This window comes from Trichosurus vulpecula, chromosome 2 (assembly GCF_011100635.1).
Source record: "Trichosurus vulpecula isolate mTriVul1 chromosome 2, mTriVul1.pri, whole genome shotgun sequence".
Taxonomy (NCBI): domain Eukaryota; kingdom Metazoa; phylum Chordata; class Mammalia; order Diprotodontia; family Phalangeridae; genus Trichosurus; species Trichosurus vulpecula.
In genome coordinates, this window is record NC_050574.1 from 338911542 (window position 1) to 338929242 (window position 17701).

A 17701-nucleotide genomic window follows, 5' to 3' on the forward strand; every position below is an offset into this window, starting at 1 on the left:
GAAAACCATGAAAAACAAGTCAATGACTTGCTAAAGGACACCCCAAAAATACTGAAGAAAATAACACCTTAAAAAAAAGACTAATTCAAATAGCAAAAGAGCTCCAAAAAGTCAATGAGGAGAAGAATGCCTTGAAAAGCAGAATTAGCCAAATGGAAAAGGAGGTCCAAAAGACCACTGAAGAAAATACTGCCTTAAAAATTAGAATGGAGTAAGTGGAAGCTAGTGATTTTATGAGAAATCAAGAAATTATAAAACACAACCAAAGGAAAGAAACAATGGAAGACAATGTGAAATATCTCATTGAAAGAACCACTGACTTGGAGAATAGATCCAGGAGAGATAATTCAAAAATTATTGGACCACCTGAAAGCCATGATCAAAAAAACAGCCTAGACATCGTCCTTCAAGAAATTATCAAGGAAAACTGCCCTGAGATTCTAGAGCCAGAGGGTAAAATAGAAATTGAAAGAATCCACCGATCACCTCTAGAAAGAGATCCCCCCAAAAAATTCCTAGGAATACTGTCACCAAATTCCAGAGTTCCCAGGTCAAGGAGAAAATACTGCAAGCAGCCAGAAAGAAACAATTTGAATATTGTGAAAACACAATCAGGATAACACAAGATCTAGCAGCTTCCACATTAAGGGATTGAAGGGCTTGGAATATGATATTCAGGAGGTCAAAGGAGTTAGGATTAAAACCAAGAATCACCTACCCAGCAAAACTGAGTATAATGCTCCAGGGCAAAATATGGACTTTCAATAAAATAGAGGATTTTCAAGCTTTCTCAATGAAAAGACCAGAGCTGAATAGAAAATTTGACTTTCAAACACAAGAATCAAGAGAAGCATGAAAAGGTAAACAAGAAAGAGAAATCATAAGGGACTTATTAAAGTTGAACTGTTTTGTTTACGTTCCTATATGGAAAGATGATGTGTGTAATTCATGATACCCTTCTCAGTATTAGGGTAGCTGAAGGGAATATATATGTGTGTGTGTGTGTGTGTGTGTGTGTGTGTGTGTGTGTGTGTATGTAGACAGAGGGCACAGGGAGAGTTGAATATGAAGGGATATATCTAAAAATAAAATCAAATTAAGAGATGAGAGAGAAATATATTGAGAGAGGGAGAAAGGGAGAGATAGAATGGGGTAAATTATCTCACATAAAAGTGGCAAGAAAAAGCAGCTCATTGGAAGGGAAGGGGAGGGAGGTGAAGGGGAATGAGTGAATCTTGCTCTCATTGGATTTGGCGTGAGGAGGGAATAACATACACACTCAACTGGGTGTCTTACCCCACAGGAAAGAAGGGGAAGGGGGTAAAAAGGGGGGATGATAGAAGGGAGGACAGATGGGGGAGGAGGTAATCAACAGCAAACACTTTCGAAAAGGGACAGAGTCAAGGGAGATAATTGAATAAAGGGGGACAGGATAGGAGGGAGCAAAATATAGTCAGTCTTTCACAATGTGAGTATTGTGGAAGGGTTTTATATAATGATACATGTGTGACCTGTGATGAATTGCTTGCCTTCTTAGGGAGGGTGGGTGGGGAGGGAAGAGGGGAGAGAATTTGTAACTCAAAGTTTTAAAAGCAGAAGTTTAAAAAAAAAGTTGGTTTTGCATGCAACTGGGAAACCAAATATATAGGCAATGGGGCATAGAAATCTATCTTGCCCTACAAGAAAGTAAGGGGAAAGGGATGGGGGGGGATATGGGGTGACAGAAGGGAGAGCTGACTGGGAAATGGGGCAATCCAAATATATGCCATCTTGGAGTGAAGGGAGGGTAGAAATGGGAAGAAAATTTGTAACTCAAAATCTTGTGGAAATCAATGCTGAAAACTAAAAATATTAAAGAAAAAAAGAAAAAAAGCAAAGAAGAAATAATAGAAAGGGAACTCTCATTCCAAATAATAACATAATACATAAAATATCTGAGGATCAATCTACCAAAGAACATAAAAGACTTACATAAATTCACTTGCAAAGTGCTCGATAAAGAAATAAAGAAAAACTTAAATAGCTGGAAGAATATTCTGTGCTTATGGCTAGACTGTGCAAATGTAATAAAAATGACGGTACTACCTTGGTTAATTTACCTTTTTAATGCTACACCAAGGGGCTAATTTATAGAATTTTATAAAATAATAACAAAATTCATTTAGAAAAACAAAAAATCTAGATTATCAAGGGAAATGATGAAAAAAGTAGGGATGAAAGGAAGATAGCACTTTCAGGCCTCGAATAATTTTTATCAAGCTTCTTGTTCTTCAGTTGTGTCCAACTCTAAGTGACGATACTGGAGTGGTTTGCTATTTCTTTCTCCAGTGTATCCTTATTTTATGGATGAAAAAAATTGAGGCAAATAAGGGTTAAATGACTTGCCCAGGGTCACACAGCTAGTAAGTGCCTGAGGCCAGATTTGAACTCAGACTTTCCTCACAGGCCCAGTGCTCTATCTACTATACCAGTTAGTTGCCCATTTTATAAAACAGCAATCATCAAAACCATCTGGTATTAGTTAAAGAATAAAGAGACAGATCAATGGAACTGACTAGACAAGGGAGAAAAGAACTCAATAACCTAGTGTTTGGTAAAATGGAAAACATAAATTACCTAGGGAAAAACTCCTTATCTCATAAAAACTTCTGGGAAAATTGAAAATCGGTCTGTCAGAATTTAGGCTTAGCTCAACACCTTACACCATATTCTACAATACCTTCTAAATGGATACACAACCTTGATATTAAAGATCATACTATAAAAAAAGTCAGAAGAGAAACAGATCGTATACTTCCCACAGCTATGAGTAGGAGATATTTAACCAAACAAGAGACAGAGGCAATTACAAAAGATAAAAGAGGTAACTGATTACTTAAAACTGAAAAGGTTCTGCACAGTCATTAATGCATCTAGGATAAGAAGGGAAGTTGTTGAAAAGGAAAAAAAATCTTTGATTAAATTTCTCTGACAAAGGTTTGGTATCTAAGATATATAAACAATTAATAAATATATAGAAAACTAGTAGCTGTTCTCTGATAAATGGCCAAAGGATATGCACAAACAGTCCTCCAAGGAAGAATTGCAAAGTATTCACAATCATATGAAAGAATGCTCTAAATCACTAGTAGTAAGAAGAATTCAAATAAAGACAACCCAAAGGTTTCACGTCATATGTGAAAATTGGCAAAAATGACCCCAAAATGGCAATAGTCAATGCTGGAAGGGTTGTGGAATAATCACCGCAGCATTCATTTTTGGTGGAACTGTGAAATGGCGAGACCATTTTGGAAAGCAATTTGGAATTATTTAAATAAAGTGATCTTAAAAGTCCATACCCTTTGAACCAGAGACTGTATTACTACATTGATAAGAAGAAAGTTCTTATACACACCAAAATATTTTTAGCAACACTTTTGGCGATACTTAAGAATTAGAAGGGGCAGTTAGGTGGCACAGTGGAAAGAGAACCAGTCAAAAAGGTTCTTCTTCCTGAGTTCAAAACTGTCCTCAGATATTTACTAGCTGTGGGACCCTGAGCAAGTCACTTAACCCTGTTTGCCTCAGTTTCCTCATATGTGAAATGAGCTGAAGTAGGAAATGACTAAAGCACTACATTATCTTTACCAAGGAAACCCCCAGAAGGGGCCATGAAAAGTTGGAAAGAATTGAACAACAATAACAACAAAAGACTTGGATACATTGACTGGGAAATGGCAAAACAAATTGTGGTACATGAACGTAATGTTGTAAGCATTGATGTGTGTGTGATGAGTACAGAGAAGCATGGAAAGATCTACATGAACTGATACATAATGAATTAAGCAGTCAAGAAAACAACATATACAATGACTACAACAATGGAAATGAAAAAAGACACACCAAAAAATCAAAAGTAAATGCAAAAAAAAAATTATAAAAATTAAGCAGGACTCAATTAAAGAGATATGACACCCCTCCCACCCACCACTTCATGGAAGTGCACGGTCCACAGATGTTACACATTGCACATGTTTTCAGACTTTTTCAATATATTAAGTTGTGCTGATTTTTCCCCTTCTCTAAAAAATTACTATTTGTTATATGGGATGATTCTCTGGGAGGGATATTTGAGATAACTATAATGATGAGAAACAGAAGATATCAATAAAAATTTCTTTTTTAAAAAAATGTTTGAGAAAATGTTAACAATGCAGATTAAATTTAAAAATATATTAACCATACTTTTTTCCAGAGAGTCAGTCATTGAATGTTTACCGACACTCTGGCAGATATTTCTATGCTTAGAGGAGGCAAAGGACATGCTGGATTATTATTTCCTATTTCTTTTCTGATATTCAATGAGATGTTTATGAATCAATTTCATGCTTGCTGGTGATTCCCACTCGGAGGGACAACTAGAGTATATTTCCACATTGTCTCACTGAATCATTTACAGGTAGAAGGGGCTAACTTATCTCTCACTCCCAAATTTACAGATGAGGAAATTGAGGCTTCCAGAAGTTGTGACCCACTCAAAGTCACAAAGGTAGAGCTAACACTTGAAGTCATATATCCTGACTCCAAATCCAACACTTTTTCCTTTGTAGTATAATTTTTGTCAACAGTCCACATTTCAATGCTCACATTGACTTTAGGACACGATTTGGCACTGAAAGGAACTTCATTTAGAAATAGGAGAGACTTCAGAGACCACCCAGTCCAATCTCCTTATTTTATAGCTAAGGAAATTTGAGATTAAAGAGGAGAAAAGTTTTGCCCAAAGTTAGTCCCTTCTACCTCAAAATCCAATGATTCTCTATTACCAAGGAGGGTGGGGAGTGTGGATCAAAGTCAAGAGGGTGGTTTTCCTGGAGGCTAGTCTTGATTGCCCCATGGATGCCCTCTCTACCCTCTGCCCAAATGGCTGCTCTAGCAATTTTGCCTGGAGACTCCTATTGTTTACTGCTAGGCTGGCTGGGGAGTGGAGGCTCAGGCACCGTCACGAGATTCACTTTAAATAAATATACATTTAGTGACTACTACATGGGCAAGAGTTGAAGGGGTTACCCCAACTCTTTGTATGTTGATGCATAGAATTAGAAATTATTTTTCTCTTCACTCCCTTATTCCTCCTCCCAGAAAGGAAGGGCAACAGGAGCTTTGGAATAAATTTTTTATCTTAAAAAAAACTACAAACAGGAGAGCAAAGATTCTTCTCCAATGCTCTTCTGCCTGTATTCAGAGCAGTTGGAAGAAATGGATGCAAAGGGCCCAGAATAGTGAGAGCCTTCAACCATCATCACTGCTACTCAGACCTTTGTATCCATCGCTCTTTGGTGTGGTATCCTGGCAGTGACTCATTTCAGACACCCTGGGAAGAGGTATCAGCTAATGGCCAATAGAATATTAACTCCTTGAGGGAAAAAAACCATTATTTTTGTCTGTGTATTCTCCAGTACCTTGTACATAGTAGCACTTAACAAATGCTTCTTGAATTGAATTAAGCTTTGAAATATGGACCTGAGAGGTGAGAGCCCTTAATGGAATAAGTGAGTAGCTGATAAATCACCTACTTAATAAATTTAGGGAAAGAAGGGTTTGTCCACTTGGCAAAATAGAGGGGCATGGACCCAGATCACTTCCTTTATCTGTAAAATGATGGCATGGGAATAGTTGATCTCTAAGGACCTTCCCAGATCTAATAGTCTCTGGTAATAAGAGCAATTTTTTTATCAGAAGAGAAAGAAACTCCAACTCCCATCTTTTGGGATCAGGGATGAGAATGGAAATAATAAATAATGCTTCCACATTTTGTTCCCTTACCAGTACAGTTCTAATTTACTTGGTGCTTATGTAGGCAACTGCAGTACTATGGCAGCCAATCATTTTTCCCCAACCCCAAACCTGTGATTTCATCACTATATGGACTTCAGCTCAGAAACAAACTCATGATCCAGATGAGCAACAGATCTGTACATGATTCATCTTAGAGAGTTATCTGGGGTACTCAGAGGTTAAGTGGCTTGCCCAGAGTCACATATCTCGTATGCATCCGAGGCAGGATTCCAAGGCTAGCCCTGTATTCACTATAGCATGTTGCTTCAGCAACTCACTGTGGAAGATCCTAACCACCACTCTCTTCACTGGAATCAAGGACTGAGCTCATTTTTTTAGCGAGTGTCTTGGTGACGCAAGAAGCTGCTGTGTTGATGAAATCCCCCAAACCACAGAATCGATGAAGAAAGAAAAAGCTGTGACTTTCTAAACATGCTATGCCTGCTCTCTCTCCTCTTCCCTCCCACTTACAAATATCAGCACAGGGTTTGTGCCTGAGTCAGAAAACAAGAATTCCAAGGAAACATTTCTAGTCTATGAATGAGAATATTCCTACCCACTGAGAGCCAAAAATAAAAAACACTAGCTTCAATGATTAGAGAACTTTAAAGCTGGAAGGCACTTTGGAGATCACCTAGTCCAGTGGTGGAGCCTGTGGCCTCCAGGCCACATGTGGCCCTCTAAATCCTCAAGGGTGGCGCTTTGATTTGTTCTGTAAAACTTGGATTTAGTCAGAGGGCCGCCCTTGAAGATCTAGAGAGCCACATGTGGCCTCAAAGCCACAGGTTCCCTACACCTGATCTAGTCCAACCTTGTCTCTCCCTTCCATTTAACAGATGAGGAAACCAAGACCCATGGAGGTCAAGTGACTTGCCCTAGGTCACAAATCTAGTTAGTAGCAAAGTCATAGCCAGTGCTCGGTTCTGGGCTCCCCCCACCCACCATACCTGAGACCAGAGGAAGGAAAGAGTGCACAACTTACTGTCTGTATCTGTGTGAATGGCTTCCACAAATAAAGCATCCCCAGGATCCAGTCGTTCTTCAAGGCTAGCCTTGGTGTACTCTGGACCTGCAGGATCCAGGCCTGCAAATGAAAGCACTGGTTTCAGAAACACCTTCCCCTGCCACAAGTGGAAGGCCATCTGGAAACTATGATTGTTGTAGGTTCTAGAGCTATGCATCTTGGGTCTAAGAAACTGAGTTTTACTTTCTTGAAGATTGTAGGGTCTTCTGATGAAGACTCAGTGAGGATAGCTGAGAGGATAATTCTAATAACTAGGTTGGGGAAACTAAGGCACTATCTGGGGCAGAAGATTTAAAGGGGACCAATAGCACTGTCCTGGAGATGCTTCCTTCCCTTTTCACCCCACCCTGCAGAAATGTCCCATTAGACTGCATCCCAAGGAAGCCCACTGAAAAAGGGCTAATTATTGTTTGGGAGAGAACTAGTTTAGAAGTAAACTTACTTCAGACACTTCCCTTATTAAAATTAATTTGGGGCTCTTGTTGCTTCCTCTTTTTCTGTATCTATAAAATTAGAATGACTTAAGCCACTGCTGAAGAAGAATAACGTCCCCTTTTATGTAATCCTTTAAGGTTTGCAAAGCATTTTCCTCACAATAGCCCTGGGATAGAGAGTGCCAAGCTCTGCTCTCTCCATTTTATAGATAAAGAAACTAAAGTTCAGAGAGGCTTTGACAAAGCTTGCCAGTAAGTGCCAGAGCCAGGGACTCAAACCCAGATCTTCTGAAGTCAAGTCCAGTCCATTCTGCTAGAGTGTTATAGGGTTTAAAGGTAAAAGGACCTAAGTCTAAGAGATGACTCAGTCTAACTCCATTATTTTACTAAAAAGTAAACTGAGGCCTAGAAAGTTTAAGGAACTTGACTGTAGAATGTAAGTGCTTTGAAGACAAGAACGAGGTCATTTTTTAAAACTTTTGTATCCCAGTGGTGCCTTGCACATGTTGTTGTTGTCCGGTCATGTCTGACTCTCCCTGATCCCATTTGGAGTTTTCTTGGCAAAGACCATAGAGTGATTTGCCATTTCCTTCTCCAGCTCAGTTTACAGATGAGGAAACTGAGGCAAACAGGGTTAAGTGACTTGCCCAGGGTCACACAGCTAATAAGTGTCTGAGGCCAGATTTGAAATCAGGAAAATGAGTCTTTTGGCTTTCAAGCCCAGTGCTCTATCCACTGGGCCACCTAGCTGCCTTGCCTTGCATATAGTAGGCATTTAATAAATACTGGGATAAGTAAATGGTCCAGGGTTACATAGGTCATATTTCAGAACCCTGATTCTAATGCAGGCTCTCTGACTCCAAATCTTGAGTTCTTTCAATGACATGCTCCTAGACCACACAGACTGATAAAATTATACTAGCAAGGACGTTTGGTATAGTGGGAAGGACACTGGCCCTGGAGTCAAAGGCATTGGGTTCAAGACCCACCTCTACCACTTACTATATGTGTGATCTTAAGCAAGTCAGTAAAACAACCTGAGCCTTAGTTTTCTCAGATGTAAAATGAATTTTAGACTGATGGCCTCCGAGGTCTCCTCCAGCTCTTGATTGGTGATCCTGATAATAATTGCAGCTTTTTATATCATAATACTTATATATACATATATATCCTACAAATGTGTGTATAGGTATTTATGTATACATGCATGTAATATAAATATATGTAGACATATACATGTTGTATGCGTGTGTATATATACATACATATATAGTATGTATTTTTTTTACCAGAACAATTATTTCAATAGTGTAGGAAGCTCCCAATGAAAAAAATTCTTCTACCAATATAGATCAACACTTTCTCTGAAACTCAAAGTCTTAGAAAGTTGCCTAAGGCACCAAGAGGTCAAGTCATTTGCCCAGGGTCACCATGTCTTCCAGGGTCAGCCCTCTTATCTACCAAGGCATATTGGTTTATGCTATTATATAATAAAATAACATTGTTTTAAAAGGAATTATTAGTTTAAAATCAGCAATATGCTATTATAATCTCTTCTCTTTACCTCAGTCATATTCAGGGCTGATAGTACTATCTGTCAGTCAGGCGACAAGTATTTATTAGACACCTACAAATGTGTCAGGCTCTGTGCTAAGCACGGGGGATACAAAGAAAGGTAAAAGACAGTCCCTGTTCTTCGGGAGCTCCCAGTCTAATGGGACTGTTCCTAAACATCGAGTCAGTGACTCAAAACCAAGATAGAATATTACCTGTTATCCTTCCCAGCTGGCCTTTATAGAAATATCCTACCATTCCCCCAACATGTGCTCCAAGGCTGACCCCGATGATGTGGATAGATGATTCTGACACACCAAGCACCTGGAATGGGATATCTAGAATGAGCTGGCCAAGTCAAGTCGGGTCTTACCAATGCAACATAGATCATAAGTACTTCTTCAGCTAGTCCATACCTTTGCAGATCAAACACTTCAGCCAAACACTAGGAGGGCTTCATCATCTGAAGTGTTAACACCCCCAATCCCTGCTCTATGCACCCCCACCTCACCCTATACACAAGCATTCCTGTTTGTGTCTTACCAGTATATTACTGATGAATTGGGAGATTTCCAGACCGAGTTTTATCACGTTGTCCACAGCTGAGTAATAAACACCCGTGGATCCATAAACCCAGTCTACTGCAATCACGTTCACATCTGCCACACGCAGAAGAGTGTGGATGAATTTATCAATCCAAGATGGCTTGGTTCCTAATGCCCTATGGGAGGTGGTAAAAAGAAATAAAAGAAACACCTTCCTTCCAAGCTGGGACCCATTACAAGGTTGATTTCATTACAAGACCCCAAACCAAGGAAGAGAACCCACATAAAGAAAGGGAAGAAGATTAACATAAACCATAGCAGTACTTAGTGAGATTTGAACTCACGAAGAGCAGTCTTCCTGACTCCAGGCCCAGCACTCTATTCACTGTACCACCTAGCTGTCTAAATAGAGGAGACAGTCCTGTATATTGTACATATACAATACATATATTATACATATGTACATATATATGTACATATACATATATACATGTACACAATACATATATTATACATATATACATACATATATTATACATGTCTTTATACAGGGGACAATCAGTGCAAATGTCAGGTGAATGTATTTGTATTCTACTGCTGATAAATATTCAAATTTCTCTTAACCATCCCTCACTTAAGTCCAGGCCCCATGCTTTATCCACTGCACTATCTATCTAGGTGGTACAGTGGACATAGCACAGGAAATGGAGTCTGGAAGACCTGAGTTCAAATTCAGCCTCAGACACTAACTGTGTGACCCTGGGCAAGCCACTTAACCCTGTTTGCCTCAGTTTCCTCATTTGTAAAATAGGCTGGAGAAAGAAATGGCAAACCACTTCAGTATCTTTGCTAAGAAAACCCTAAATGGGGTCATGAAGAGTCAGACATGACTGAATAACAACAACAATCCCTCATCTAGCAAAAAAGCCCTTTTCAGTCTCCAACCTCCCTTTCCCTTATACATTATTCCCCTTCACACACTCTATTGTCCAGCCCACTCAGCTTTCTTACTGTTCACACCAAGTACACTCTCTCCTACCTTTGTACTGACTGTTTGCCACACCCTCTTCCCCTCCACTACTTAGAGTTCTGTAGCTCATTTCCAAACTCAGCTCAAGAGCTACCTTTTACGCGAAGCCCTTCCTAATCACCCCAGTTGCTGGTGCCTTGATCAAATGAGAAATTTGTAAAAGTGCATGGCATAGTGCCTGGCACATAGTAGGCATGTACTTGTTCCCTTTCCCTCTCCCCCACAAATATTTTGTATATATCTCTATCTGTGCATGTAATTTTTCTGAATAGAACATAAGCTCCTTGAGTGCAGGGACTGTTCCATTTTGGTCTTTGTATGCCTAGCACAATGGCTGGCACATAGTAGGTACTTACCAAGTGCTTATTGATTGTCTAAAAATATTACAGAAATAATAGTGATAGCAAATTACAGTTGGAAGAGTTTTCATGCATATCATTTTACTTGATCCTGTAATATTTCTATACGTTAGATGAGACAAAAATTAGTATCCCCATTTTACAGATGAGAAAACGAGGCCCAGAGATACAAACTCAAAGCAAGGTTGTATTAGAGCCAGCTCTTACCAGCTTGAGCAGTTCATTAACTTTTCATTGTGAGCATTTACACCTTGGAAATTGGCAAATGCTACAAATCAGGGCATGATTTATTGTTTTGTTGATTGTCTAAACCTAAGGAAGTGATGGAGAAACTGTTAACAATGCAAATTAAACTTAAAAGTGCGTCATGTGGTTTTGTGGGGAGAATCAGTTAAACACCAGCACGTCCCTGCCTCAGAGGCCATCTCGTCCAGCCAGAACCTGGCTGGGATTCCTGAGGCATGTTTTTCTTTATATTGAGCCTAAATTTACATCTCTGCCATTGTATTCATTGCTCTTAGTTCTGCTCTCTGGGGCCATTTAAATCCTTCTTTCACAGGACAATCTTTCAAATACTTGAAGATGGCTATCATGTCTTCTAAGGCTTTTCTTCTCCAGGCTGAGCAGCTCCAGGTCCTTCCACCAATCACCATAGAGCACGATCTTGAAGCCCTTCAGCATCCTGGCCATCTCCTTCTGGACACTTTCCAGGACAGGTTAAGTGACTTCCTCAGTGTGGCACAGCTTATAAGTAATGTACTAGAACTGACTTCTAGGCCTTCTGCATAGCTCAGAAGGACTGAACTTGGAGCCAGGAGAATTAGTTCTGTTTCTGTCATTATTTCACTATATAACCTAGAGTTGGTCACTTTAATGTCTTTATCCGTAAAATGAGGCAATTTGATTAGATGATCTCCACAGTCCCTTCGAGCTCTGATTACCAATGATTATCTAAGTTATAATCAGGAGTGTGCTGTTCAGCTGAAACTGAGAGGTAACTATTAAATTTTCTGTGAAAGCATTTATACCTCAGTAATAATTCTAAAAAGTATATGTTCATATATTTTCTCTTGGAGAGGTTGGTTGTTAAACATTTATCGACATACCCCTGTATTGGTCCATAAACATTGCTTGAGCTTAGCAGAAATGCAATGAAAGGTTCAAGGAACTAAGTTATCACCAGACTGGAGGCCTGGTAACTCTAAGCTAATAATAATAGTAATAATAACCCCAACTGGCATTTCTATAGCTCTTTAACACCCCTATTTCTAGTCCAATGCTTTTTCTACTGTGCTGTAGCAGCATCAAAGGAGATCATCTAGGATAATGAGAATGAGACCCACAAAACAAGTAATTATCAGAGACCCTATTGAAACTTGGGGTTAGGTAAGATCATCTACAGAAGGTAGATTTTTAACTGAGCCTTGAAGTAAGTCAGGGAAGCTAAGAGTTGAAGAGAGGAGGGGAAGGAAGTAATGTGTAAGAAAACTGGGATGGTAGGAAGGGACTGGACTGTGAAGGGCTTTAAAAATCAGACAAAAGAGATTATATTTGATCCTGGAGTTAATAGGGAGTCACTGAAGTTTATTGAGTTTGGAGGGTAGGGAGGTGGAAGTGATAGTATCATAATCAGACTTGAAAAATCACTTTGGAAAATGACTTTGGCAGATGATTGGATGGAAGGGATCTTTGAGATTATTTAATCCAATAGCCCCATTTTACAGGTGAGAAACTGAGGTCCCGAAAGGCTATGTTATATGTAACTCTTCAGGACCTGGTAATATTATACACACACACACACACACACATATATGTGTGTGTGTATAAAATCTTGAGTATCTGAACAGGTGGTCCACCAGTCCATTCCCTCTTCTCTCTACCCTTTTCCCATTGTATTTTCATGGTACCATTGAGCACAATACTACTTATTATCAAGTAACAATGTGGGTGGAAGTGTGGGCTCTTTAGGGAGCTCCTGCTGACCTCTTTGTTTTTACCTGAATCCATGGATAATTAACTTGGTTTCCAGAGAGGTGTTGAATCCAAAATTCTGAAGGTCACTACTTTCTTTTATCAGCTTCCCACAGCTAGGATCCAAAGGAGTAAAGAGGAGGAACTGGACATTCAAATTGGTGCCCCGTAGAAAATTGGCATTCTGAAAGTCAGAGCATTTCTTGGGTACAAGGGGAAGTTCATGACCTGTGGAAGAAAACAAAGAAATTTAAAAGCTATTTATTCATGCTTTAGGGGACAAAGAAAAGAATAAAGGGATATATGTTTGAAGTTTACATTCTCTTTTTAAATTTGTATATATTATGAATTTGACAAGCATCAACAAACATTTCTCTATGCAAAAAGGAATATGAAGTATAGTCTTTTAAAAATATAAAATAAATTCAACATATTAATTCCAAAGCTATAATGCATATCTGTTTCTCCTTCTGAACTTTTTTCTGTTCTCTCTGTGCCTTATTTAAAAAAACTTGTGGGGGGCATTTTTCTTTCTTTTCTTTTCCTTTTAGGCAGGGGGAGATGTCACTATCACTTCTCCCTTCTGCCCTCAAAAAAGCCTTCCCTTGTAACAAATAAATATAGTCAAGCAAAATAATCTACAATGTGCATTTCATTCTGCTCCACTGGCAAGCACATCACCTTTCTATTAAGGGCTGGGAAGCATGCCTCATCATCAATCATCTAGACTCATAGTCATTTCATTGGCCAGAGTTATTAAGTCTTTCAAACTTATTCTACTTTACAACGACCTGGTCATTGAACAAATTATCCTTTTGGTTCTGCTCACTTCACTTTGCATCAGTTCATACTAGTTATCTTATGCTTCTCTGAATCCATTCCTTTTGCCATTTCTTACAGCACAATAAAATTCCTTTAATTCATATACCACCATTCATTCAGCCATCCCCTTAGGTGATAAGCACACACTTAGTTTCCACTTCTTTTTTACTGCAAAAAAATGCTGTTATGAACATTTTTGTACATATAGGCCTTCTTTCTTTGATCTCTTTGGGTTATTGGCCTAGTAGTGGTATTGCTGTATCAAAGAGCATTGTTCGTGGTTTAATGATTTTTAAGGTACAGTTCCAAATTGTTTTCCAGAATGATTGGATCAATTCATGGCTCCACCACCAGTGTATTAGTGTTCTCTTCCTCCTATATTCCTTCCATCAGCTGCCATTTTCCTCTTTTTTTAAATCATTTTGTCAACCTGATGGGTATGAGACAGAACTTTAGAGTTGTTTTAATTTGTATTTCTTTTATCATTATTATTCCATGACTCAATAGTACAAAGGGTCATCAACATTGATCACAGGATCACAGACTTACGGCTGGAAGGGACCTTAGAGGTTAGCTAGTCCAACCCTCTTATTTTACAGATGAAAAAATTAAGGCCCAGAGATGAAGCGACTTGCCCAAGATTACAGTTTTTTAACAGAGTTGAGATACTCTAATTCCTAATCCAACACTTATTCCATTGGACAACAATGCTTCACTAAAATATATGTGATATATGCCAACCAAAAGTCAATTAATAAACATTTACTAAGTATCTATTATGTGCCAGCTAGGTGGCTTAAGTGGATAGCCTGGAGTCAGAAAGACTCATCTTCCTGAGTTCATGGTCTGGCCTCAGATACTTACTAGCTGTGTGACCCTGGGCAAGTCACTTAATCACTGTTTGCCTAAGTTTCCTCATCTGTAAACTGAGCTGGAGAAGGGAATGGCAAACTTCTCCAATATCTCTGCCAAGAAAACCCCAAATGGGATCAGGGAGAATTGATTCTGATTGAAAATGACTGAATAATAACAACTGTTTAAAGAGCATGATGATAGATAAGGAGCCAGATATGACAGACTTTTCACGTAGGCCAAATCCTTCATCTGATTAGTGACGAAGAACTAACTATAAGTCAAAAATGTAAAAGCTATAAACATACCTTAGTCTCCTTCTAAAGTTAGATATGAAAAATGGTAAGGTGGTTCCCTGTGCTTTTTAACCCCCATTTATTGTTTGCACACTGAATGCTGCATAATACTTGTTTTGTGCAAGCATTAAGTAGCTGGTGTAAAGTGGATCCAACCTCCCCTCCCCAACACACACATACGTCACTGCCTGCCCCGTATGTGCTACAATTGTTCTTTTGTCCCAAAGTCTCTTTGTACAATATTTACTTTATTACAGGAATTTTTAGTTACTTGATGCAAATTCTTTGTTGAGCACATCAGCTCCTCTCTGTAGCAAATTTCCATGCATAATCCTCCTACAGGACCTGATTTTACACAACGCACAGACACAGACACACACGCATGCATGCACATGTGCGCACACATACACACACACACCAGTTGTTATAAATTTCTATATAGTAAAAAAACTTCTACATGTACAGCAAGGCAACTTCTTCAAGTGTCATGCTAAATAAATCATTAACAACTGATTTTTTTAAAAGAAAGAAAAACCAGTAAAAGTTCCAGAGAACAGAAAGTCCCTCCCTCCTGCTAGGCAGAATACGATCTACATTGTCAGGTGCCATCAGGGTATCTAATATTTGTGTTCAATTTTTTTCTTTGTCCCAAGGGAGGACTCAGTATGTTGGGGGTGGGACAAAGAATTGTGCTCTCCAGAAATGACTGTGACATAAAGACAAAAGACATCAATAATTCATATTTTTTCAAAAAGTCATAGAAAGTGTTCCTAAATTCTCATCTCCAACAATCCCTGCTTGTAGCAGTTTGTTTAGAGGCACAAGGACCAAGAATTATTAAGTACAAAGGTATGATGGAACCAGTTTTTTAGCTTATTGTTAAATTTTCAGTGTGAGTGTTTATACCTTGGAAATCGGTAAATGCTACAAATCAGGGCTTGATTTTGACTTAAGATATTGATTTAAGAAAGTAATGAAGAACTTGTTAATTATGCAGATTAAATATTAAAAGTGCGTTGAACATACTTTTTTTTGGAGTCAGTTGTTAAAGATTTACCAGCATATCCCTGATGGATCCAATAGATTCTTATAGGGACAAAATTGCTCGTAGCTCTTGGCACACACAATAAATCAAGCCTTGATATCCTGGAGAATAAGATGGTCATCAAGCAAAAACTACAGAAGTCAACAGAAGTGAGAACTGAGAAACGAACACTAGTTTTCACACTGAAAAGATCACTGGTAACTTTTGATAAATTTGTTTCCATAGTGTGTTAGGGGTTGAGAAGAGATAAGAAGTGAGTAGGTGGTGAGGAAGAAGAGGCAACAAGTGTAGCTAATTCTTTCTTCGGGTTTGGCATAGAAAGGAGAGCCTAAAGGAGAGCTTAAAGGAATGGCAACATAAAGTGAAGGCTTGTTTGTTTGTTATTAAGAACAAGAAAGCTGTTTAATGATTGACAAGCATTTATTGTGTCTACTAGGTACTAGACAATGGAAATACAAAGACAAAAATCAAGTAGTCTTCACCGTATCAGGGTACACAACAACCATGTATATACAACATTGTATCTACAAAATAAGTATTAGGTAATTTAAGAGGATGTAGGGTACTAAATACAGCTGAGGGAATCTGGAAAGGCTTCATATGACACCTGAAATGAGCTTTGAAGGAAACAAGGGATTTTAAGCAGTGGGGTGAGGAGAGAGGGCATTCCTGAAATAACTTATGGTCAATGGAAAGATACAAAGGGAAGAAATAGGGTGTCCTGTACGAAAAACAGCACGACGGGCAAATTGACAGAACTATCGGGTACAAAAAGGGAGACTGAAGCATGATAAAGCTGGAAAGGTTAAGTGGACACCAGGTTGTAATATAAACAGAGAAGGTAATATTTTATCCTAGAGATAATAGGGAAACCATTGGAATTTATTATTATTATTATTATTAAAGGAGTGACATGGCCAGACCTGGGCTTTAGGAAAATCACTTTTGTAGCTTTTTCAGAGGTTGTAAAGTGGTGAGACACGTGATCCACAGAGACCAAATAGGAAACTATTACAATAGTTCCAAATCCCAGCCTGGGTCCCCCCACCCTTTGCTGCTTACAGTCTCTGGGACCTTGGGTAAGTCACTTAATTCAGAGTTTCAGTCTCCTTATTTGTAAAATGGAAATGGGAGTATCGGTGCTAACTTCCTGACAGGTTTGTTGTGAAGCTCAAATGAGACAATGGATATAGAAAAAAAAAAATATATATATATATATATATATGTGTGTGTGTGTATGTGTGTGTGTGTGTGTGTGTGCGTGTGTATATTGCTTTCTAAGTAACTATATATGTACATACATAATTACATATAGTTATTCATAACTATATATAGTGACATTTAAGTACAAAGTTATAATTAAAGTTTTATGTATATGTGTATGGAAAGAGAGAGAAAGGGAGAGAGTGATAGAGAAAGGAAAGCGACAGAGAGAGGGGGGAGACAGGAGAGAGACAGAGACAAAGAGAAAGAAGAGAGATAGGAGAGAGACAGAGAGAAGGGGAGAGAGTGAGAGACAGAGAGACAGACAGAGTGACCAGCACCTGTTATAGAGACCAGAGGTGATAATGGACTGGATCTGGATAGTGGCAGAATGAATGAAAAGGAAGGGATGGCTCAAAGAGAGAGTGGTACGGTACAATGAAAAGAGTTCTGGGTCTGGAGTCAGATGAACTGGGTTAAAACTCAGGTCATGCCATTTATTACATATGTGATCTTAGGCAAGTCACTTAACTTCTCAGGGCCTCAGTTCCATCATCTGTAAAATAAAGGGGCTGGACTAAACAGGATCTGCAGGCCCTTCCAGCTCTAGATCTATCCTCCCATCATCCCCAGTAGATTGAATAGTTTCCTGTGAAGCCAAAAGTTTAATCTGGATGGCCTCCATAGTCCCTTCCAATGTTAGTCTGCGAATCTGAGTAATACTGACTTTTAGAAAATGAGTCAGACAC

At 38.8% G+C, this 17701-nt stretch overlaps 1 protein-coding gene across 1 annotated transcript in view; it reads right to left on the reverse strand.

Moving 5' to 3' along the window:
• The window catches only part of LOC118835895 (protein ADP-ribosylarginine hydrolase-like), a 68926-nt gene that overhangs the window by 29805 nt on the left and 21420 nt on the right, over positions 1-17701 (reverse strand). The window contains exons 6-9 of the mRNA XM_036743190.1: positions 12761-12962; positions 9373-9550; positions 9045-9153; positions 6800-6901 (exon numbers count right to left, since the gene is read on the reverse strand). Coding sequence (XP_036599085.1) covers positions 6800-6901; positions 9045-9153; positions 9373-9550; positions 12761-12962 — 591 coding nt within the window. The remainder of the gene's footprint in view (positions 1-6799; positions 6902-9044; positions 9154-9372; positions 9551-12760; positions 12963-17701) is intronic.